Raw genomic sequence first — 25264 nt, forward strand, 5'->3', positions numbered from 1 at the left:
AATCTCTTTATTAAGAGGTACTCAGGGCAAACTACAAACTTCAGTTTTTCCATAGAGTATACTCCCTGCTTAGTTCTAACTTTAGAGATTCCTCCTAGAGTCAAAAACTCAAATGTATTCAGAGTGGGACAGGCTACATAATGAATCACCTAGGCTGAGTGTGAACAATCAGGAGTGGTGGGGATTGTGGCAAACTGGGGAATGCCCACCCCCCCAACCCCCCGCATTTAATGAGCAGCTCCAAGATTACTGTCATGTGAGAACACAGGGCCTCACATTGTTACATGTTGTGATTTTCTTTTTTTTTTGAGTCGGAGTCTCACTCTGTTGCCCAGACTGGAGTGCAGTGGCCGCTCCCGGCCACCGCAGCCTCGCCTGCTGGGCTCCGGCGATCCTTCTGCCTCACCTTCCGAGTAGCCGGAATTACAGGCATGCGCTACCACGCCCGGTTGATTTTTTGATTTATTGTAGAGATGAGGTCTCGCTGCCCAGGCGGGTCTCAAACCCGCGGGCTCAGGCAATCCACTCACCTCAGCCTCCCAAAGGCGCGGGATTACAGGCTGAGCCACCGAGCCCGGCGCTCTTCCACCTTCTACCATGGGCTGATGAAGCAAAAAGGCCCTTGCCGGATGTGGGAACCCCAGCCTTGGACTTCCCATCCTCCAGAACTACAAGAAATGAATCATTGTTCACTATAAATTACCCAGTCTGTGGTATTGTTACAGAAGCATAAAATTATCTAAGAAAATCCCTTATCCTCATTTTGGTCAACCACCAAATTTATATAATTGAGAGAAATTATATAAATTTGGTGATTGATCAAAGATTGGGGTAAGGTTTTGTCTCTCTCTCTCCATATATATATATATTATACACACACACACACACACACCTATATCTATATCTGTATCTATATCTATAGAGAGAAGTCTCTTGAATCTGATCCTTCCTTTCCATCGCCACTGCATTCATCTTTCACAAGGGCAATACTCTGTTTCCCACACCAGTTCATCCTTGGCCTCTCCTGCTTCCTCATTGCATTTGGGGTCAAATGTAAATGCCTAAACCTGACACACAATATCTCTCCCACTCTCAACCCAGCATACCTCTGTAAACCTCTCACTGAACTTTTATAACTCTGTTTGTACATGCTGTTCCCTCTATCTCAAATATTCCTCCACTTAGTAAATACTTCATCTCTCAGGTCAAGTGTCATCTAATCTGGGAAGCCATCTCCAGCACCTGGAAAAGGAGTTGCTTCTTCCTCCAGGCTCCAAGACATTCTGCTCATATCTATAGGCGAGGATGCTGAATCTTGAATTCAGAGGCTAGCCTCACATGTGGATTTGTCTTTATCTTTGTAACTAATGTCAGTACCTAACTAGGTACCCACAACACCAAATGTGCTTAGTAAATGGCTGTTGAGTAAAATCAGTATCCTGAAGATTTTGTTGAGTGTTTGCACTAGTGTTTGATTAAATATTTTGAGAACATAAGCTGTGTATAATTTGTAAAATTAATTTCGCCAACCAGAGGTATTCTCAGATATTTGTACATTGATTGCTTTAAATGATCTTGTTCCCTTCTATTCAAAATCTAACAGAATTGCAACTGTGCCATGAGGTTTCCTTCCATTCTTACTTAAAGAAAATAACATTTTCTCCAACAGCACAATTAGAAGCTAGAGTTCTGCCATTATCCATGTATTTCAACACTGTTCTCAGAGAGAACCCAGAAAAGGATATGTTCAGACAAAGTCGTGTTTGAATTCAGTCTTGCCACATACTGCATCTGTTTGTTCTGGCTTAAAAGCAGGAAAAGAAAATTATTTCACCTCACTGCAAAACCGAAGGTTGTTTAGGGCTTAAAAAACTTTTTGGAGCCGGGCTCGGTGGCTCAGCCTGTAATCCCGCGCCTTTGGGAGGCTGAGGTGAGTGGATTGCCTGAGCCCGCGGGTTTGAGACCCGCCTGGGCAGCGAGACCTCATCTCTACAATAAATCAAAAAGTCAGCCAGGCGTGGTAGCGCATGCCTGTAATTCCGGCTACTTGGAAGGCTGAGGCGGAAGGATCGCTGGAGCCCAATAGCTCGAGGCTGCGGTGGCCGGAAGCGGCCACTGCACTCCAGTCTGGGTGACAGAGTGAGACTCCAACTCAAAAAAAAAAAAAAAAAGTTTTTGGTTTAGTCCCAAAACTATTTTCAAGGCAACTGGAAGCTTTCATTTGTCTTTGAGATCTTATTCAGAAAAGTGATGTCTATTATTTTATAGACATAAAAAGATTATCCTACAGAGGGAGAAATTTAGACCATAAAATATAGCAACACTTTCTTTTAGAAGGTTGAAATTAGTTGATGACAAAATACTGTTAGAACATTAGTAAATAAGTTAAAATATTTTCAAATCTTTAGTCACTGAAACAAAATCAAAAGAATACGAGATACATGCAGAAAGAAATAAATTATTTTTGTTAACTTCTTTCAATAATTACCTTTATTATACATTTCTCAGTGGTTTATTAATACAGTTTTGATTTAACAGATACAGAATTTCCCAAACTGTTAACTCTGAATGAGGAACTCTTGAGGGAGACAAAATGTGCAGAAGGCAATGCAATATCATCCTCCCCACAATAAGCCTCTCCTCTGCCAGAGGAGAACTCTGTGCAGAAGAATGGGTCAGGGACTTGTTCTGGACATCGCCATTATTTCACACTGGTTTTTAGGATGAACAGCAACTGGAGAGAGAACAAACATTTGATGTCAACCTCATTCTGGCTTTGGGAGGTTCCACAACCATGGACAGGTACTCATTCAGCAAGCATTTTTTGAGTGTATACTACTTATGCAGATTCACAATAGGTGCTGGAGACACGTAGATTAATAAAATATAGTCTCACAGAATTTATAGGCTAGCAGAGAAACAGAAACTTGAAATTTGATTGTTATTATAAAGGGATTTACAACTACCATTGATTAAGAGCTTGCCATACTAAGCCAGGCTTTGTGTTAAAAGTATATATATATATATATATATATATATATATATATATATAAAATCTCATTCAATCCTCAAAGCATCCGTGGAGGAAGGTATTACTAACCAGATTTTTTCCAGATAAGAAAAACAAGTTTAAGAAAGGCTAATTACTGGCTGAAGGTCATACACAGAGGCAGGCAGGACTAAGATTCCAATTCACATCTGAAGGCTGGGCTCCAGGCCTTCCATGCTGGAGCACTATGCATCTGGCAGGTGAGGCGAGTTCTGGTGAGATAAGCCACTCTGGGAATGAAGTCTGAGGGTCACACAGGCATTATTGGGAGAAAGATAACGAACAGAAGGAGAACTCTTTGCTCTGATAAGTTGGCTTTATGACCATTAACAAGTCATGACCCACAGTTGAAAACACTGTTCCAAAACACTATGCTAAATACACATATTCCTTGCTTGCTATATGATACATGCTGAGTGAATGCTGTTGCATTAAGATCTATGTTCTTACAGGGCAGAGAGAAAACACTCTCCTTTTCTGCTCCACTGCCAGAATCAGTTCTGTACCAGAGAAGTATACATTTTGTTGAGTCTAGATGGCAAAGCAGAGGGAAAACAGGTCCAGATATGCCCAGCAGTGCTCATGAAGATTATTCTGGAAGGCCATGGGGAGCTGAAGATATATTTCCAAGTCTCTTTTAAATACTCCTTCCCTGGTTACACACAGGACGGAGTCAAGAACAAGATTTGTAGACAGTGTAGAAGGTCCCTTTGCAAGGAACATGGCCTGCATGGGCTCCTTCCTACTTTATGACTGTGAATTCTTTATCACCTAAAAAGAGGAGAATAAGCTTTGAAGGCATGGGGAGCCAATGGCTTAGCAGGTGTGATAACTGAAGGAGTTAAGCAGTGGGAATGCAGCAGTGACCTGCTGGAAAGCAGCACTAGATTGACACAGGTTCTCCAGCTTTTGTCAAGTCAAGGAGTTGAAAATGAAGGATAGTCACTTATGAAAACACAACACAGTGAATCAATGGTTTACTCTGGCAGGCATTTGGTTTCTAATTTTAGTTTCAAGTGTTATTTTAGCTTCAATAGTAGAGTTATGTTTCTTTCCGTAATCATTTTGCTGACTGCAAAAAATGGTGTCACTATTATTTCATTTTTTTCTAAATCTTTCTTAATTTTTTCTAGTCTTTTAGCTACATTATTTAATGTGATCTGAGTTTCTGCTTTTTATTTCCAGTAAGTTCAAGTTTTCTGAGTTTTACTTTTTTTTTTAGTTTGGCGTCTCTGTTGTCCAGGCTGGAGTACAGTGGCATGATCATGGCACAGGCGATCCTTCCACCTCAGCCTTTCAAGGGGCTAGAACTACAGGCATGCACCACCATGCCCCATTTAGAATTTTTAATTTCATGTCTACTTGGTCAACACAAAGATCATCTGCCATTCTTTTGTGTAAAAATGAACCTGTCATCATAATTTCCTTTAGTGTATCCCTATCAAATGAGATATCGTGCTACCTGAAAAGCTTATTATAATATAGAAACTTTGAAGTGTTCATTAGAAATTCAGTCTTGGGCTATGCCTATCAAAAATAATTAATGAAGATTGAATATAACATTGCTCTTAACATATTTCATTGAGAGAAATGTGTTTATCTACCAGTCTGTAATCTACTTTTCAGTATCTATGACATAGCATTTCTCCAAATACAAGTAGCTGCTACCTGCACTAGGAAAAAGGAATTCACCTGCCTTTTCTTTTCTTTTCTTTTTTTTTTTTTTTTGAGTTGGAGTCTCACTCTGTCGCCCAGACTGGAGTGTAGTGGCCGCTCCCGGCCACTGCAGCCTCGACCTGCTGGGCTCCAGCGATCCTTCCACCTCAGCCTTCCAAGTGGCTGGAACTACAGGCGCGTGCTACCACACCTGGCTAATTTTTTGAATTATTGTAGACATGAGGTATCACCAAGTTGCCCAGGCAGGTCTCGAACCCGTGGGCTCAGGCAATCCACTCACCTCAGCCTCCCAAGGCGCAGGATTACAGGCTGAGCCACTGAGCCTGGCCACCTACCTTTTCTAAAAATAAAAGGTGAATTCAACTTTTATAAATAAATATCTATCTTACTAAAACACAACATAATACATTCCATATGTTTATAAAATAGACTTTTATCCTTTATCGCTAAGAAAGAAGCAGAAGAGAAACTTTTCATACAGGTTTCAAGTACATATAACTTAAAAATTTCACTTTTCTTAAACTGCCTCAATGGGTATAGTACTTTTGGGAGATGAACTATCTCCTCTTCCTCAAACTACATATCAAATACTATACAACATAAACAGAAACAGTCCTCCAAACTGGTTTACCTTTGTACTGCAGGACATACTTATAATAATTAAGGGTGAGTAAATTACTTGCCATTTTTTTCGTGTAAGAATATTCCTTAAAAATATGATGGAAAGCTTTAGAAATTATGTGAATAGTGTTCTGTTATGTTTCCACTAAATCGCTGCAGTCTCCAATTCAACAAGAATTGAGTACCTACTATGTGCCTAACATATAAAAACATCTTAGGCTGCCCTGTCCACAGTCACTTTTCAGTCTACAGTGCAATAAGTGTCTATAAAATAGACTCGGTGCTAATGGAAGGAACAAGGTCAGAAGTTCAATTTCCTCTGCCAGTTGACTGGCTTTTGTCTTTTGGATAACAACAGATTTTCCCTTTACTAAGTTTCTAATGGGGGAAAACTCCACAGTTAATCCCAAATGCATGCCATGATCATCAACGTCATATACAAATGGTATTATGCAGACATCTGCATGGAGTGTTTTCCATTTCTTTCTATAAATATGACAGAGAACGTCATTTCCTTTCTCCGGGTTTGAATTAATCATCTGGAGAATGGAAGGACTGACTTTGATTATCTCTAAGGATCCATTTGGCTCTAAAATGGAGTTTATATTTTTATATTTCTCAAAAGTTATTCCTGCATAAGTTGACAGCAGCATTATTCATAATAACCAAAAGGTGGAAATAAACCAAATGTCAATCAATTAATAAAAGTAAAAACAAAATTATCTATGTCCATAAATCAGATTATTCGGCCATAAAAAGAATGAAGTACCAATCCATGATGTAATATGGATGAATCTTGAAAATATTATACTAAGGGAAAGAAACTAGTCATAAAAGATTGCATATGGTATGATTATATGATTCTATTTATGTGAAAAGTCCAGAATAGGCAAATCTATAGGAACAGAAAGTACATTAGTGGTTGCCTAAGGCTGTGATGAGAGACTGGGGGTTGAGAGCTTAAGAGTACAGGGTTTCTTTTTGAGTGATGAAAATATTCTAAAATTGAGGGTTGTATAACTCTGGGAATATACTAAGGACTACTATACACTTTAGATGGATGAATTGTATGGTATGTGAATTATACTTCAATAAAGCTATTAAAGCTATTTCTAGCTCTTCTCAAGATTAAATGGTGTGTTAAAAAGATTTTATACAATACAAACTATTTCTTTGGCAATTCATTCTGATCACCACACACAAATGTAAGTTTCATAGGAAAAAAATTGGATGAAAAATTTGGAGAGTTTTAAGAAATTCAGTTTGATGCTATTTTCGGTAGCACTTTCCACCATCCAGATTCTAGAGATCACCTTCCAATATGCATGCAATGAAATGGAATGTAGTGACAGCACCGTGTTAAGCACTCTTGCATTCATGGAATTGAAAAGGTATCTCAAGTATAAGAAGGACAAAATCAAAAGAAAAGCAACAAACTCTTTACATTTAAGTAGTTTTATCATTTACAAACAACTAACATATTCTTTAACTCCAGAATTTCCCCCACAACATAGGTACCTTGGGTGGGATCGTCTCATTTTATAGATGCTAAAAATGACCTGCTCAAATTCATATGACTAGTTATCTATCAGTGCCTGGTAGTGTCCACTGGTTTGTGTTAAATATCTAACACCTTTACTTTTTCAGTGGCTTACACGGGGTGATCTCCTTCAAATTTAAAAATATCCTTCCCTTAGTTCACACTATCTTCTTTATTGGAGTAATTAGCAAATATTTAGGCTCCACAGGGACTTCAACCATCCTGTGAGAACAGAGCCCACACAGATCTTATTTGTTCTCAATGGCTTCTTGTTACTACCACATAGAAGCCATATTGGTGAAGAATAAATTCAGACACACAACTGCTATGGGTAAACCCAGATTTGTAGACAGGCAGCTGTCAACTCTCTCTTAGATTGTGTTTGTGGAGGAAGAAGAGCAGTGTCAGGAGTGCTACCAGAGTGCCAACAGGTTAGAAATAATAGGAACTTATAGATAAGTTAACTGAAAGGTGTCATTTCCACAAGCAGTAGAGGGCTCTCTAGCACCACAATGAAGACTCACAAGCTAGCCCGTCATCAGTTGGGCTGTTCCCTGGTGAACTCCCTTGACCATCCCCATGTTATCAATGTTTACATATTTGCAAAAGGCTATTCTAAAGACCAGTACTTAGAAAGACCAGATCAATTCTGTTGACAAATTTCAGTGAAATGCTTAGATGTTGGATCTCTAACACGTTTGTTAATCCTGTTGCTTTAAGTTTTTTATTTTTTAAGAGTCGGTGCAATTTAGAATTATGTACTTCTCCATCATAAAATAAATATTCAGTAACTTACATTGGATATCATAATTTGCGAGACAAAAAGAGGATTCCATAGACATTATGAATCTCACCGTCCCTCTTTGGATAATAAACCCTGGAAAGAATAGGATGCTAACACATGGAAGCAGGCCAGTACGTTAAAACCAATGGAATCCACATTCATCATTAGCGTTCACGTCACCCTTCACCATTATCCTTTACAGATATAAATTAAGTTAGTGGCTACTGGAACATCAATCTAGCAAATCAAAACACCACTATAAAAGCTGAGAGTTTCGTCATAGACATAAGACTCAAGAGTTAAGACTTTGTATCTTAAGCTTTCTATACATAAAACAGAGATCCTTACCTTCAGACTCACTATGTCTAAGGGGGAAAAACAAACACGAATCATGCAAAAAGCTTGAGGTATAAACTAAGCCTGGAATCTGATAAAACATATTATTTCATTAGTGACAGAAGGCAAATATAGTCACGTGAGAAAATAAAACTTTCATTTAAATTTTTTAAATAAAATTTTTCTCCCTTTCTTTTTTTTACTGTGAAACTTCTAGTGTTTATTTATACAAATAAAAGAAAAAACAAAGAAATATGTATTCTTGTTTTCCTCTCTTTCTTACAGAAACAGGTGGAATTTTTTTTTACTATTCTGTGTCCTGCCTTTTCATTTAATCTGATTTATTTTGAACTTTCTAAGAAAATTTATTTTATTATAAAGATGTGGGGTACACAAGTGAGGATTAACTATGAATATATAAGTAGGCTGCATGAAGGTGAAGTTCAGGCCTTCACTGCCCCTGGGAGTGGACCAGGTACTCTTTGTGTTGTCACATGCCCTCCCACCCTCCTCCCTCCCCCCTCCCTTCCCTTGCAGGGCCCAGTAATCGCTGTCCCTTTATTTCTTTATTACTTTATTTCTTTTGGAAATCTTTTTCAGATGGCAAGAATATTTACAAAAGGCAAGCTAGTGTACTGAGTTCTATCATTAGATATAAGAAGTACTATGTAAATATTTTAGTGTTCTACAAAATAACTGGGACAATTTAGCCATTTCAATAGATGGTTGGTAAGATCCCATCTTTAAGCCATTTGAAGTGAACCACTAAGAACTGAGTACTCTACTGAGGGTCACATTTGAAACATTCAGCCTCTGCCATGTTCTTCTTAAAGACTATGAGTTTCTAAAGAGTCAGTTCCATCTTGGAAACTTGCAAATTACATTCAGTAATAAACAAGTAGCAAAATACATTAAAAGAGACCAAAGTATTTTATTTCACTTTTAGTTTTCTATCTCATCTGGTATTCTCATCTTGGCTATAAAGGAGCAGTAACAAAGTATCTTCTACACACGTTTGCAATAAACTAAGAAAGGCTAAAAGTCATTTATGAAAATTATGTTAGATAGACTTTAGGGTACAAACATGCCCTCTAATAAGATCATATACTTATATGAGGTTAAAGAAATCATAGGGTAATATTATCCATCTACACACATCTCTATTATTATGCTAATCATACTGTGTATTACTGAATTCACCGCATGGTATTGTAATTGTCTGGTAATGCGTCTGCATCCTCACCAGCAAGTGACCTCTTTTGAAGCAGAACTGTGTCTTAATTACCTTTGGATCACTGGCAGTACAGAGAGAAAATATAAAACAACAATATAAGCATGTTTTGTTTTAATAGGCAAAACAGACAATATAGGGAATGAAAGCATTAGTTATGAGAAAAGCCTACATAAGATCATGATATTCAATATGCTATTTGGGCTGTAGAGTATATAGTTTAGATTCCTATATACACCAGCTGTCGCTAGCTTTATACGCGTTATAATCATTAACTAGAATTTAGATCAGTGTTTCTCTAAGTATGGACCATCTGTATCAGATTTAGGAAGGTTGTTAAAATGCAGATAACTCTCCCTGCCAGATTCAGTAAGTCTGGGGAAGGAGGGTAGTAGGAAGGAATTGATTTTAAAAATAAGTTCCTCTAATTCTCATGCACTCAAAATGTGGAAAGCATTGACCTCTCTGCTCAATACATACAGTGAGCATGGGTTTCTTTAACTGGTATTGAAAGCTATTCTTTTACTCATCCACTTTCAATTCAGTTTCTAGCCTATCAGTGCTCCTGAACAGAATGGAACAAAGCACTTATTCCGTGAATACTGCCAAGGCTCTCAACCTTCCTGCTTCAGGCAGGATAACTGTGGAGACAGTCAGCAATAGTCATCATTACCATGAGAGTCACAGAAATGAATAGCCACAGATATAGAGTGGGATTTGAAAAAACTATCACATGTAAGAGCAGAAAAGTTTTCTGTATAAATGCTTAACTTCGCAAGGCATCCTTGACAAAGAGAACCACACAAATCTGGTCCTTGCCTTCAGGAGGTTTAGAATCAAACAGGCTGGAGCTAAAAGTTGCAGGGAAAGCAATCAAATTAAATTCTAAGAGCTAAGGAAACATTGTGGCAGTAAATACACATAACAGTGCTCTTAAGGGGGGTAAAAGTAGCAACTCAGCATTCTTGGATTTGCAAATTCAAATTATTCCTAGATATCTTCCTAACAAATTCATGAATAATGACTAACAATGCAAAATAATTTCCAGGAAATAATGCTGATTTTAGTTTAGCTTTCATCAACTTAATTGCCTATACAATGCTTTAGCAGTATAAAGACCTATTTCTTTAACACTTATTATATTATCTAGAACACAACTTGCTCAAGACCCTTAAGAACTAATGTCATTACAAGAAAAAGAAAAGTCCCCAGCTTTAAAGTTGGAAACCAACTCAAGACTCCAGAAAGTGTACATTAGTTTTGACCTCTTGCAAGCTTCAAGCAGTTGGACTTTTTCACTGAGTTAAGGTAGACCTGTCCATAAACCACTTTCTGCTCCCCTGGATTGGCATTTTCAGAAAAGGAATTCTCTGGACACTCCATCAGGTTCCCATTACAGCGTACTTGTCAGTACAGTGAAAAAAATAGTCTCTACTGGCTTATCTCAGAGTAAGTATCTGCAGAGACCAAGTTGCAAATAAACAATCTTTTTAAAATCTCATTTTCATGGCTAAAACATGGGCCTTCAGTGAAATATTTATGGCGTGGTTTTAAAGACTGAAATAGTTTTTGTCTGGATTTTTTTCTCAATCCATAAATAAACCATATTTAGTATTTGATTTTTAAAATCAAGTTAACTAATAAAATTCTCTATATTTTCCTTAAATGAAGCATTTATAGGGAATAAAGTGCCCCTACATGTAAGGCAGCTGACATTGAATATGATAATATGATTAGTAAAAGTAATTTTAAAAATAATAAAACGTGACCTTGGGCAAGTCCAAGAGACTTTCTCCATGCCTACATTATCCCCTTATTAGTTCACCAACACTCTTCTTTTTAACGAGCTCCTTTGTTTAAATTTACCTTTTTCTGCTTTGGTATAACTCCTTTACTCCCCTCACCCCCACCTCTGCAATCCATATTACAATCATTAGGAAACAAAACAAGAGCCTTGTGCGCAACCATTCTTACAAAGCAGTTTTTTAAAGTCATTTGTGCAGTAACGCTAAGATTATTCAAGAGGAAAAATTACCTTTAGCACTTATTCCCATCTATCATAATGTACTTATTGCTAGAAAATCCTTGCCTAGATCTGAACTCCCAAAGAGAAGGATTCTACGATGCATTTTAAACATCCTTCTAAATAGCTTAAGTGGCCACACTGCTAAGAAGTTGATTCAGTTTATTATAAACCCACTCAATAGATCCCTCAGTACGCTCTTCAGAGGTATTTTCTTATACTCATTTCCACTCAGAGAAGAATATAACTGAATACAATCTTCAAGTGAAAAAGATAAGAGATTGGGCAATATGTCAGCAGACGAACAGGATAACATTTACATTTTTCTGATCTTAGGGATGAACAATATGTACAATGGACTCTCCAGTTTCAGCATGTTACTAAAAGCTGCCAAGTATTGGCAAAGTTATATGGCTTTATACTCAGAAAATACAGAACAGAATAAAATAAAAACAAATAGGAAAGAATACTACCTTTGGAGAGGCATGATTTCACAAGCCATTCTTGTATGTAAATTTGCAAGTGACTCTCACAACTGTCTCTTCCACGACAAGTTTGGTCGTCTGTACAGTGAGCGTCTTCTTACAGTGGCCAGGCTGGGCTTGGGGCATGAGGCTGCACCTCCCGGCTGGAGAAACAACTCGCTCTGCAGTTGGCCAGTCTACTGCAGCTCGCAGCCTCCAAACTTCTTCAGGCAATGCTATTTTACCGGCTGCTTCTCTACATTTACACTGCAGTCCACTTTGACCTTTTGTTCCAGGGAAGCAGCTGAACCACCCAGCCAATCAGAGGAGCAGCTGCTGCAGGGCTAAAGGCGCGGCTCCTCCTCCTCTCCCCCCTCCTCCCCCTCTTCCCCCTCCTCCTCTCCTCTTGCTCCTCAATGGTCCCTCCTCCTCCTCCTCCTCCTCCTCCTCCTCTCCTCCTGCTTCTGCTCCTCAGTGGGCTTGCCTAGTCCTGGTAACTTGAAACTTAACTCCGAGCAGTTCCACAGACAAGCTTGTCAGTCTGGGGCAAGCAACCAATTACTGCAGCAAGAGCTAAGAGTCCCGTACTTCTCAACATTACAGAGACTGCCAGTAAGGAAATCCATTTATCAAGGCAAGACACTGCCTGAGAAACTGGAGGTTTCTGTGGCAGAAGGCAAGACCTATGCTGTGTCCTCTGTTTTTCTTTTTTTAAAAAAAGTGAAAATACTAGCTTTGAAAAGCATGAGACTTTTCTAGAAGGAAGACATGCTTCTAGACCCTTGCCTTACCTATGAAACTAAAAGTTTCTGTGGCAGAAGGCAGGGGCTATGATGTTTCGCCTTTCTTCCTTAACAAAAACAAAACACCAAAAAAAAAAAAAAGTAGCCTTGAAAAGGCATGCGACTTTTCTAGAAGGAAGGCATGCTTCTAGACCCTTGCCCTACCCACATGTATTTCCTGCTGATGTTTGTTTACACTGTGGCAGTTACTAGTCCCTGGTGACATCACCCAAGGCACGTAGCTCTCGTTTCTGGGGAGGATACGTGCCCTGAGACTCTGCCCAAGTTCTTCAGGGATCGAAGAGTCCCTACTCTTGTGGAAGCCACTTCAACTTTCAACTTACTATTTCTGCATTTTATTCAGATAAAATTGAATGTGTTTATTTATGGAGTCATGTTTCTCCAAAAACATCAACAGCATTTTTGGGTTTAAAAATTTTTTTTTGATTTTTTTTTTTTTTTACAGATAATCCAAACTCAGTTTTTCCATACGATCTTCTAAATGCCTATTGACTACGACCTTCCCCTAACGATTTCTTTTTCAGTTTGGAATATTAGGGTGTTATTTTTAGGAACATAATTGCTGATCCATAGATTTTATACATTGCAGGAACAATAGCAGTAATACATTTACAGATGCAAGAACAATAGTACAAATACATTTACATATACAAGAACAATAGCAGAAATACATTTATATAGGGTTTCTCTCACATTACGAGAGTTGAAAAGAGCTACAATATAGCCCAGACCATCTCATCCAGTGGAAGAAAGAACAGAAAGCCACAGAATCCATGATGTTCAGAGACAGCGAGAGCTTAGAGACCCCCAAGATATCCTCCTCTCCTGTAGTTTTTCCCAAATTGTTTATAGGCCACTCGGGATTCTGAATTTAGACACTGGGTCCTATTATAAGGTGTCTGCCTTCCTTTGCTATACTTGCTAATAAAAACATTTTCATTATCGGACTAAATCATCATGTTTATGAAAATAGATTAGTCATAAACTATCAATGACTAAAAGCAGCCTTTTAAAACAATAGGAGTCGATTTAAGCCCAAAGCTTTTTTACCTTGAAATTGCCAATATATTCTTTTTTTATTCTAGATTCGAAAATTCCAATTTGATTTTCCAGTAACAATAACTTAGTTCTCATATTTGCATAAGCTTTTTATTTTTAAAAATGCCTTTAACTCGTGCTCAACACTTCAAGTAACTGCTTGAGGTAGAAAATCCTGATTATGTATCATAATCTCTATTTTATTGATGAGAAGACTTGGTACTAGAAAATTAAGTAATTTGTTCAAATGTACATGGGAAGTGAGTGGCAGAAGACAAATTGAATTCAGGACTTCTCTTGCCTGTCCCAGAACTCTTAGTTACACAACACAGTGCTGACACTAACATGTCATATTACATAGTTAGAATGTCAATGGTTGTGTTTCAAAAATTCACTAACACTGTGTGAGTTTAAGCATCCCATAAGATACAAATATTTTTAGAACTAGTTAAGATTCAAATGACAGATAAAATATTTTACCATTTCTGAATTTTATGAACACATCAATCAATATGACCTGGCTGAAATATACAAAAATGTTCAACAGTAAAGGACCCAGCATTTAAAAAAGCATGTTAAGTTGAACTACAAAATGCTTTTTTTTTTGAGTTGGAGTCTCACTCTGTCACCCAGACTGGAGTGCAGTGGCACACTCCCAGCCACCGCAGCCTCAACCTGCTTGGCTCTGGTGATCCTTCTGCCTCAGCCTTCCAAGTAGCCAGAACTATAAGCGCGTGCTACCATGTCTGGTTAATTTTTTAATTTATTGTAGACACGAGGTCTCCCCAAGTGGCCGGGGCTGGTCTCAAACCTGTGAGCTCAGGCAATCCACTCACCTCGGCCTCCCAAAGTGCTGGGATTACAGGCTGAGCCACCAAGCCCGGCCTACAGTATACTTTCAATACCTGATTTTATACATATTTCCGATAAATTGTCTTCCTCTAACATGTCATATTATATAGAATGTCAATGGTTATTTTTAAAAAATTCACTAACACCGTAACTCAGAAATTATATGCCTTTTCAAGTCTCCAGTATTTGTTTTAAAAAATCACCAGTTTTGGGTTTCTTAACTATTTTCTGGGCATTATTTGATGATCACTTATGAATTCATACCTGATTACAGCCCTTTCACTTTACCCCATCCACTGCTAGAATCCTTGGTCACTTAAATACTTCTACTGCTTCTACTCCTAGCATCCTCTTGTCAGTTCTTCAGTCAGGGTGTGGGAGTGCCTATGTCAGAGGCCCAGTGTAGTAGCTCACACCTGTAATCCCAGCACTTTGGGAGGCGGAGGCAAGAGGATTGTCTGAGTCCACTGGTTCGAGACCAGCCTGGGCAACATGGTGAGACCTCATCTCTACAATAAATCAAAAAGTCAGCCGGGCATGGTGGTGCATGCCTGTGGTTCCAGTTGCTTGGAAGGCTAAAATGGAAGAATCACCTGAGCCCAGGAGGTCGAGACTACGATGGCCGTGAGTGTGCCACTACACTCCAGCCTGGACAACAGAATGAGATTCCAACTCAAAAAAGCAAAAAAAAAAAACCCAAAAAACCTCCATCGGTTCTAATTTCTTAAATACAGATAGCCCCACTGCACTTTCCTGGCTACATTTCCTCCTCACTGAGCTCCTAAATGTGCATCTCCTGACTGCCAATATCATTCCCAACTCTGTCACTCTACCTTTTTACTGAGCTCTCTGTTCAGCTCCCACTGTTTTGCAATGTCTGCAGAGGATAACTTGCACTCAAACTAACTGGCATGCAAGTTTAAAGAAGGCACATTTTTGGCTCTCCTGGGCACTTAGTTATTTCTAGAATGGGCTTGCTGGCATCCTCCACTTCTTCACCCTTTAAAAATCCTGCCAGCTGGGCTGTCTACTGCAACTGCTAAACACCGCAAAAGAAAGTCACATCACCAGACAACTAGTTCTACTAAAAATTCATGATATTTAACCTTGGCGCGAACCTCAATGCTGTGTTGTACGCTTTCTCATGATCATTGACTGTTCCCAGCATTCCCACAGCAACTGCTGCAAATTTTCAGTGCCACAAACCTGAGACTGTCTCAGTCGCTAATTGCTTCATCTTCTGACTGAGAAAGTCAAGGTCATCAAACAGGAGCAAGTGTCTTTGGCCTTCTTTGCTCCGCCCACCACCTCCATACCTACCCAACTCGTACCTTAACTCATTCTTTTTGACTTCCTCTTAGTCTAGGAGAAAAAGGCCTTACTTTAGGACTCAAGCCTCTTACCTGTGTCTCTCATAACTTTCTCCTCCCTCTGGAAGAAGCCTCGTCGCTCCGACATCTTAAATCTGTCCCTCACTACCTGCTTCTTCTCCTTCTGCCAGGCAACTGAGTGTCTCTCAGTCATAAACAGTTTTCCTTAGTTGTCTCACCCTTTGTGCTGTAGGGCCATTTTCCTCCTCCTCCCCACTGACAGACGTCCCCCAAATCCACCTCTGCTGCTTCCACTTCCTCATAAATTACTTATTCCTCCATCCCGTGCCAATGGACTTTGAACCTGACCACTTTTCCAAAAATGCTTTAAGACCACCAATGTTCTTTTGGCTACTAACTCTAAATGCTTTTTCTTAGCTCCTCTCCTACTCTTAACTTTTCTGAAACACCCTTCTTTAGTTTTCTCAGTCTTTGGTTCTCTGTGACCTTTCCTGGCAATTCTCCAAACCTTACTGATCCACATTTTCCTTTTATCTCATTTGTTGTTCCTCCTCTTTTGCCCCAGCCTCCAAGTCCACCGCCATTTAATACAGGCATTCAATATATTGGACTCTGGCTGGGCACAGTAGCTCACCTCTGTGATCCCAGCACATTGGGAGGTAGAAGTGAGAGGATTGCCTGAGTCCACGGGTTCAGGACCAGCCTGGGCAACTTGGCAAGACTTTGTTTCCATAATAAATAAAATTAGCCGGGCACGGTGGCGGGCACCTGTGGTTCCAGTTACTTGGAAGGCAGAGGTAGAAGGATTGCCTGAGCCCAGCAGGTAGGGGCTGTAGTAAACATGAGCATGCCACTGCACTCCAGCCTGGGTGATAGAGTGAGACTCAGACTAAAAAAAAAAAAAAAAAAAAATGAGCTCTGGAATGATACACCAAAAGGCAGTGTCAACTTGGGAAGGTTGTTCAAAAGCGCTGAAGAATAAATGAGATTATGTATGTAAAACACATAGAACAGTTCCTGGCAAATAAGTGCTCAATAATTATCAGTATTATCATCCCAATCAACACATTCAAGATCTCCTATTATCTGATCTCCAAATTTCTCCTCCTCCTGGTCCTTCTTGATAATGATGTTATTATTCTCATTATGAATCAGATTCAAAGCATTAGTCATCTGGACTCCTCCCTCTCCTGGCGTCCCTTAGCCAAATCTGCTGATTCTCCTGTTGTGTCGCTTTAATCAGTCTGCCTAAGTCATTGGTGCTCTTAGGATAACATTCAAAATATCCTTTCTGCCTTCATTCCTATCTCCAAAGCACACATTTTACTATTAGGGTGAATTTACTTGTGATCCGGTCACTCACTCCTCTGTTCCAAAACATCAGTGGCTCCCAACTATCTTTCCATGAACCCTGATTCTTTCAATATGATGATTAGAACGCTCCACCAGCTAACCCCAATTCACCTCTCCAGTTCAGCTGCTTATAACTCCCGAAGAAACAACGCCAGACATGCCCGAGTCACTATTTTCAAATCTGCTCTGAACTTTTCTATCCTAAACATTTTCTCATGCTATTCCCTCGGTCTGATATCTTCTCCCACTTGGTTCCCCCCAGGCAAAACTCTAGGTCCATGCAAGCTGGAAGAAGGCTCTTGACCCTTTCAACTCAAAAAGCCCTTTGCATCTATAATGATGTTTACCTGTTTTCCCTGTACAGTTTTATTATTATTTGAAACTACGGTATATGAGGGGGACTCAAAAAATGGTATTTATAAAAATTGCACATTTATTCTTACATGTTTAAACTTCAGTCACCTTCAAAGCACTCTCTGTTGGATACAATACTCATATCGAGACACTTTTTCCACTGGTTGAAACAGTTTTCGAACTCACCAATTTTGATAACTCTTAGTGCTTCTGCCATTTTTGTCTCACCTCTTCAACACTGGCAAAACATTTGTCTTTGAGGACTTTTTCAGTCAGGGAAACAAAAACAAGTCACTTGGGGTGAGATAGGGTGACTAGAGAGGGTGGGGCACAGGGGCATTCCGTTTGGGGCCCCAAACTGCTGAACACTCAGCCTGATGTGGGCAAGTGTGCTTGTAAAAGTCATCCATCATGAAGTGGGCAAACGTATTGAAATAATCTCAAAAAAAAAAAAAAAATTCACCGAAGCTGAATATAGCTTCTCACAGCAACGCTAGCTGGTACACGGATGCCAATGGGTTCCTAGAACACTAACCTAGAGAAGAAAGCCTGTACTACAAGGGGCCCACCCTCCAAAAGATAATTCCAGTTTTTTTTGAGTTCTCCCTCTTATATTACCTTCCAGTTTGAATGTAAGTTCTCCAGGACAAGGACTGTATCTTTCCTGCATCTCTTATACAGAATACTCAATAAGTGATGAGTGAATTAATGGGTACATTAATTACTCTTCCAGAGAATCTGAAGCATAGCTCTTTGATTAGATTTAAATTTATCAGGCAATATTCTACCCACTTTTTAATGTTTTTCATTGTAGGGTTATACTTACAATAAACTAGATGCCTCATGTAAGGTTCAAATGAGGGGCAATGCTAACCAGTAATTAAGACTTAAGAAATAAACTACCTGGGTAGTTTATTTATACATGGATGTGCAATCACAGATATGTAAAAAGCAAGATTCTATCCCAAACTTCTGAAATCTTTGAAGTATTCTGTATTACCCAGCTTCTCCTAGATTGTCCATTTCCTTTTATACTCCTTAGCTGGCTTGCAGATTTCTAATTTTCTTACATAACATCTTCAGCAGATTCCAAGTGTTTGGCAACATCTGTGTTTGCCCTTGTGCTATCAAGAGCAACAACTCCTCCAAAAATGATGTGACTGCATTTGTTTTAATTTCAACATCAATTAAAAACAACCAAAGACCCAAGCACATTGCTTGGCCACATCACTTTGTTTTTAGATACTGTTTTAAAATCAGATTTATTTCCTAAGATATAATGACACGTTAAAATAATTTCCCTCTTACAAGTTTGATAAGAAGGTGCTTCTCAGGCAAGAGTTTTTCCTCATAATCTTAGCAATCTTTGTAAACTGCACAAAGAAGCAATGCCCTCCACAAGATACTCACATGATATTTATAAGTGGTAATGACTCAATTTGACATGTTTTTTATAATCATGAAGCCAGGATTTTTAGGGTACAATAATTTAGGTATTCTGTTGTTGCTATAAAGGATCCTGGGTAAACTAAGTCTCCAGCAATCCATGTTAGAACACTCGTGGATTTCTGGGCTTCTCACAGAAAAATATCACCATCATCATTATCATCACTGTCAACAACAACAAAATGTCAAAAAAACAAAAAGGGGGGAGACGAAACTGGAGAGGTGGTAAGGCAGCTAACTTTTAAGGATTTATGCTATGCTCATTTTAATAGATGAGGAAACAAAGAAGTTAATTAATTAATTAATGTGAGCGTCACAGCTAGTGAGTGGCTGACATGAAGCCAGTATCTGAATGCCGATGTCCACAGCTTTCCCACCATCCAATAACCCTTCAAGATCATAAAGTATCATACTTACTCACTGATACGTATATTACTAATTGGCTATAGGAAATAAAGAACCCTTTCTTTTAACCTGTGGTTTATATTTAGATGAGTATATGTATTTATTCAATAATGGCTATACAGTCTTTAAAAATTTTTAAGCTTATTTTAGAGATATGGGGTGCAAGTAAGGGTTAATTACACAAGTAGGCTGCATTCAAGTGAAGTCTGGGCCTCCAATTGGCCCTCACTCCCCCTGGTTTAGGACCAGGTACGCTTTGTGTTGTTGTGCCCCTCCCCCATCCTTCCTCCCCTGGCAGTGCCCAGCAACTGCCTATCCCTCCCTTGTTCTAACGTAACTAGTGCTAAGGCCCACTTATGAGTGAGACCATGAGGTATTCAGTTCTTTGTTTCTGTTATCGGTCCGAACACGAAGACATACACTGGACTATAACAAACCTCTTCTGCTACCGAGTCAGTTAACACTTCGTGCGTGTGTGTGTGTGTGTGTGTGTGTGTATGTGAATGTAGAGCTCGGTGGTAGAAGCCAACTGCGTTTGCAGTGAGAAAAGGAAGTGGTTGGAGTGGGATGCTGTGGGAAAGAGAAAGGTGCAAAGAAAAAAAGTTTTAAATTATATGCATTTCTTTTACTAAAAACAAATATATGGAAATGACAGGTGGCATGTGAGTTATTTTTATGTCAAGTGTTTCTTAAAGAATAATTATAAAGCCTTATAAAAAGCTTATTTTATTTTATTTTTGTAGGGACAGGGTCTTGCTGTGTTGTCCAGGCTGGTCTTGAACTTGGCCTCAATTGATCCTCCCGCCTAAGTCTCCCAAAGTACTGAGATTGCAGGTGTGAACTACCGTGCCTGACCTAAAAAGTCTATTTTAGAAAGCAAAATAATGACACTCAAAACAGGCTCCTGTTATAGGAATAATAAATTTCTAGTTAGGTACTACTATGTTATTCGGTAACAGTAACTAAATATGCTAACTTTACTCAAGGGCAAAATAAAAATAATAAAATCAACATAATTAAAATGTGTTTATTCATTAGATTTATCTAGTCTATATAAGTTTGCTGGAAAAAAATCTCATGGGGGGATAGAGATTATATAATTGCTTTTCCAAAGACACACCTTTTTAATTCTGATGATGCATCTTGGTTTTAAAACTGTGCACAGGCTTATTTCATTAAAATCTGTCTGACTAGGCTTGCTGGAATCCCAAACGGTTCACAATGTTCATTTATTTAGCTTCTAAAATCCTGTAAAGTTGTCAGTGAATCAGTGAGTCCAAGCTGCTAACAGAGGTAAGGTTTAAAGGCCTCCACAGCAGGAGTTTCAAAACTGCCTCCTCTTCTCCACCACTCACTGGTTTCAACATTCCCTACACAGAAAATAAGATTCAAAACATTCACCTGAAAGACTGAGTACTGATTTCAAATCAAGACACATGAGGTAGCACAGTTCCATAGAAATGCATGCAGAAGCGTTATCATTTTTTTGAGTGAATTTCTTTCAAGAACTGAGTGATTTTTTTTTCACAAAAAGTGGTTAAAAATAAATTCTTTGAGATGACTTACATAATTGTTCCCCAACTTTCTGGGACAGGGAAAAATCCACAGTTTTGCCAGATGGACTCTATGATCCTTGCCAATAAATAAGTGCTTCGAGCACATTTTCCTGGAATGGGACTCCCTGGGCATGACTTTCTCCAAATCTCCCTCGGGAGTCCGGATAATAGTGTTTCTGTTCTCATAAAATAAGTCATGTCCCACACAACAGCTGCTACCACACCTGAGATCAGCTGCCTTAAATTGTCCCAGTGACCTTTCACCCTGTTAAATGATATTTCCTGACAGAAGAGAAGCAAGTTTCAACAGGGCTTCCTTAGGAAAATGTCAAAATTGTTTAGTGTGATATGATAACAGACTGGCTGATTCTGTATCCATAAAACATAAAATAAATTCCTCATATTTCTGAGACATGCAATACTGAGCGCAAAAACAAAATGCCTCAATGTCAATACACTGGCTGGTAAAATTAATTTACTTTAACACAAAGTGAAATGCTTTGCTTTGAACTGATCCAGTAAATGAATAAGTGAAAATATATTTAAAAGAAAAGGGAAAGTAGTGATAATCTGTGTTATCAAGAATAGGTCACATTAAAAATAAATCATGGCATCTATCCCTAAAGTGTCAAACCCCTAGTGCGTTTTAAATGACCTGATTTAAAAAAAAAAATCATTTACATCCACTTTTTCAGAAAATTGGATCCAGTGCATTAAATAATTGCGTATATGGTTGTATTCTTTTTTCTTAGTGTCACTCATGCATAGAGCATTATTAGAATTCATAATAAAATCAAAATCTTTTTTCATTAAATTTCAGTGAGGAAATACATATATATAAATTGGAAAAAGAAATTTCAAATAAATTAGAAATAAATCAGTCATAAATTAATAAAAATAATAAAAGAAATGGCCTTCGAATAGGCACTGAAATCAATTCATTATTAAATAAAATACATTGTAGTAAGCATTTCACATGTATATGTATAGCAAAACACCATGTTTTAAACATTAAGTATATACAATAAAAATACTAAATAGAAATACGTTGAAAATGAATTATACCTCCACAATAATTCTCCAGAATACCACTTCAAGAACAACTTTAAAACAGAAATCAATCCAATTTTTAAAGACTGGAAACAATCCAGTGAAATATTTTTAACAACTATAAGTACCGCTAGAAATAATATCATCCTAGACTTCAAATTACTCCATATGAAACAAACAATTCAGAATTTGGCCAAGCCAAGTGATAACTGAACAAATACTGAGATTAAAAAAAGTTTGAATGAGGATAGTACTGGTTCTCGTTTCCTTCCTTGTCATTAGTCAACATCCACCATGTTCTCTTCCTTGCTTCTTCGCCCCCATTCCCCATTTAAATTTGTAATGCTCAACCTCTGCAGTATAGCTTTTTTTTTATTAATAGATTTTACTAATTTTGGTCTTTTCCACTCTAAGTCCAGATGGTGTAGCACTGATCTTTGAAAAGGCTGCTTTAATCACATCAAAAATCTTTGGTTGTTCTCAGCCCACAACATAAAATCCAAATTCTGTCCACACTCAGCAGGGCCCTCCACGCTCCTCTAGACACACATCATCACCTTCTTCACATGAACTGACCTCCCGCTAGACTGACCAACTTGGGCCCTCCATTGTGCCCTGCATTTCCACTCCTTGTTCCTACTCAGGCATCTCTTCTCTCCTGGAACATCCTCCCACCCATCCAAGCAAAGCTCACCCTTTCTCAGCTTCTCACAGACTGCCCATTTGGATTTCTCCTCTCAGGGGGTTTCATCCTCCTGAACGAGTGAAGCTATAATTGCAAGCCCAAAAGCAGTTCAGCCATCACTGTACAGGATTGCACTAACCTCTGACAATTACCACTTTCTCCTTGAAGCATTTGTCACCCATCTTTGATTTCAAACAAAATATTTTTTGTATGATAAATTATACACTATATGTTCACTGTAAAAAAAATTTTTAGGTTGGGCTCAGGCTCAGCCTGTAATCTCAGCACTTTGGGAGGCCAAGGTGGGTGGATTGCTTGAGCCCTCAGGTTTGAGACCAGCCCGAGCAACTTGGCGAGACCTTGTCTCTACAATAAATCAAAAAGTAGCCGGGCGCGTTAGTATGTGCCTGCAGTTCTGGCTACTTGGAAGGCAGAGGCAGAAGGATCACTGGAGTCCACCAGGTCAAGGTTGGGGGGGCTGTGAGTATGCCACTGCACTCCTGCCTCGGTAACAGAGTGAGACTCCTACTCAAAAAAAAAAAAAAAGTTTTTAATACAGATAAGAAGAAAAAAGTCAAGCAAAACCCCACTGCTTCCATAACCAGTGTATACTACAATTCTATGTTCTTCCATTGTAAAAAATTCATATATAATTATAAAAGAGGGACAACGTGAATGTACTTCATGTCACAGAATTGCATGTTTAAAGTGGTAAATTTTATGGTATGTGTACATTTCCACAATAAAAAAGATATTATGCAGTACGTACTGCTTTGTAACATTATTTTTACTTAATAACCGGGAATATATTTCCATGATATTTCAAATGCTTTCAAATATTTTCAGTGGCTATTTTGTATAGTCACAGTTCTCAGATTATGGCCCAAGTACCCTTAGACATCCTTGTTTTAGGAGAATCCTCAAGGTAAAAATTGTCATGGTAATAGTAAGATGCTATCTGCTTTTTTCACTCTGATTTGCTTATAAATGTACAGAGAAGCTTTCGAAAATATGGCAACAGATTTAATGCAGAAGCAGACATGAGAATCCAGCAGTCTTCTATTAAGTCATTTGTTAGAGTTTTGCAAAAATGTAAAACAATGAAACCTTCTGACTATATTTTTTCATTTAAAAAAATTTTTATTTCATAAAAATACATTATTTATGTTAAAATTATTATTGTCATTTAAAAGTGATAAATATACTTTTTCTAAATAAGTATTTAAGAAATTTTCAGTTTTAATTACTAATACAGTAAATGGCAATAGATATAACCCACCTAAGTGAAATTTTTTTTAAATCTCAGTAATGTTTAAGAATATAGTCAGCTCTTTGTATCTGTGGATTCCACACACATGGATTCAACAAACTTCAGACAGAGACTATTTGGGAAAAAAATACTTCTATAGTGAACTTTTTCTCTTGTCATTATTCCCTAAACAATACAACATAACAACTCTTTAAACAGCATTTACATTGTATGAGTGAACTGAATTGCACCTTTCTAGGGTCAGCCTTCATGTGTGTACTCTGAAGGCAGAAGGATTGCCGGAGTCCACCAGGTTAAGGTTGGAGTGGCTGTGAGTGTGCCACTGCACTCCTGCCTCGGTAACAGAGTGAGACTCCTACTCAAAAAAGTGATCTAAAAATTACTTAAAGTATATGGGAGGATGTGCATAAGTTACATGCAAATACTATGCCATTTATATAAGGGATCTTGTATCCATGGATTTTGGTATCAGAAGGAAGTCCTGAAACCAATCCCCCACAGGTATTCCTAGGGACGACGAAATACCAAAGGATCTTGAAACAAAAGATTTGAAAATTGCTGTTGTTCAGCAAGATACAAGTTTGTCATTGTTTATTTAATGACTCCATACTATTGAACACTGAAGACGGAGAAGTGGTGCTAAAATAAAAATTCTGCGAACAAAAGCCTTGAAGCTCTATCTTTCAGCACATTGAGATGATTTCTGTGGAATACTTTCCTAAAAGAATTAATGAGTCTGAAAGAAAATACACATTTTAAGCTGCTTGATAAATAGTGACAAATTTCACTGCAGGACTTGCACTTCTACCTATAGTTAACGAATGCTTACTTCTTCCTGTTCTCACAGACATCAGGAAGTGCACCTCCTTATAGTTGTAGGTTAAATTTCTTTGATTGTTAGTGAGGATGAACATCATTTCATGTGTTTATAAACCATTTATACTTGCTTCCACTCTTGTGAGTTGTCTGTTCATATTGTTTTTTCATTTTTCTATTGTTTGTGTTTTTTATTGTTTTAAGTACTCTTTCTATAGGAAGAATATTAAATGTTCTTTACATATGATGCAAATACTTTTATCATCATGTTACTTATTTTGTTACTGGGCTTTTATCTTTGACATTTAGAATTCTAAAATGTCACAGTGTTAAATCTTTTTTTTTTTTTTGAGTTGGAGTCTCACTCTGTCGCCCAGACTGGAGTGCAGTGGCCACTTCCGGCCACCGCAGCCTTGACCTGCTGGGCTCCGGCGATCCTTCTGCCTTAGTCTTCCGAGTAGCCGGAATTACAGGCACGCGCTACCAAGCCCGGCTGATTTTTTTTATTACTACTATTATTTATTGTAGAAATGAAGTCTCGCCAAGTTGCTCAGACGGGTCTCGAACCCGGAGGCTCAGG

General features: G+C 38.4%; 1 protein-coding gene across 2 annotated transcripts in view; it reads right to left on the minus strand.

The window, feature by feature from the left end:
- The window catches only part of FAM13A (family with sequence similarity 13 member A), a 311993-nt gene that overhangs the window by 95862 nt on the left and 190867 nt on the right, over nt 1–25264 (minus strand). Inside the window, exon 1 of one of the 2 annotated variants that reach the window (XM_008054145.1) lies at nt 11735–12106. The exons of the other annotated variant lie outside the window; for it this stretch is intronic. Within the exon in view, the coding sequence (XP_008052336.1) occupies nt 11735–11763 (29 nt within the window). The 5' untranslated portion in view covers nt 11764–12106. Of the gene's footprint in view, nt 1–11734; nt 12107–25264 lie in introns of those variants that run through there. 2 annotated transcript variants of the gene reach the window in all.

The sequence above is a fragment of the Carlito syrichta genome, unplaced genomic scaffold, assembly GCF_000164805.1.
Source record: "Carlito syrichta isolate Samal-C Ts95f unplaced genomic scaffold, Tarsius_syrichta-2.0.1 Scaffold289150, whole genome shotgun sequence".
Classification (NCBI taxonomy): Eukaryota; Metazoa; Chordata; class Mammalia; order Primates; family Tarsiidae; genus Carlito; species Carlito syrichta.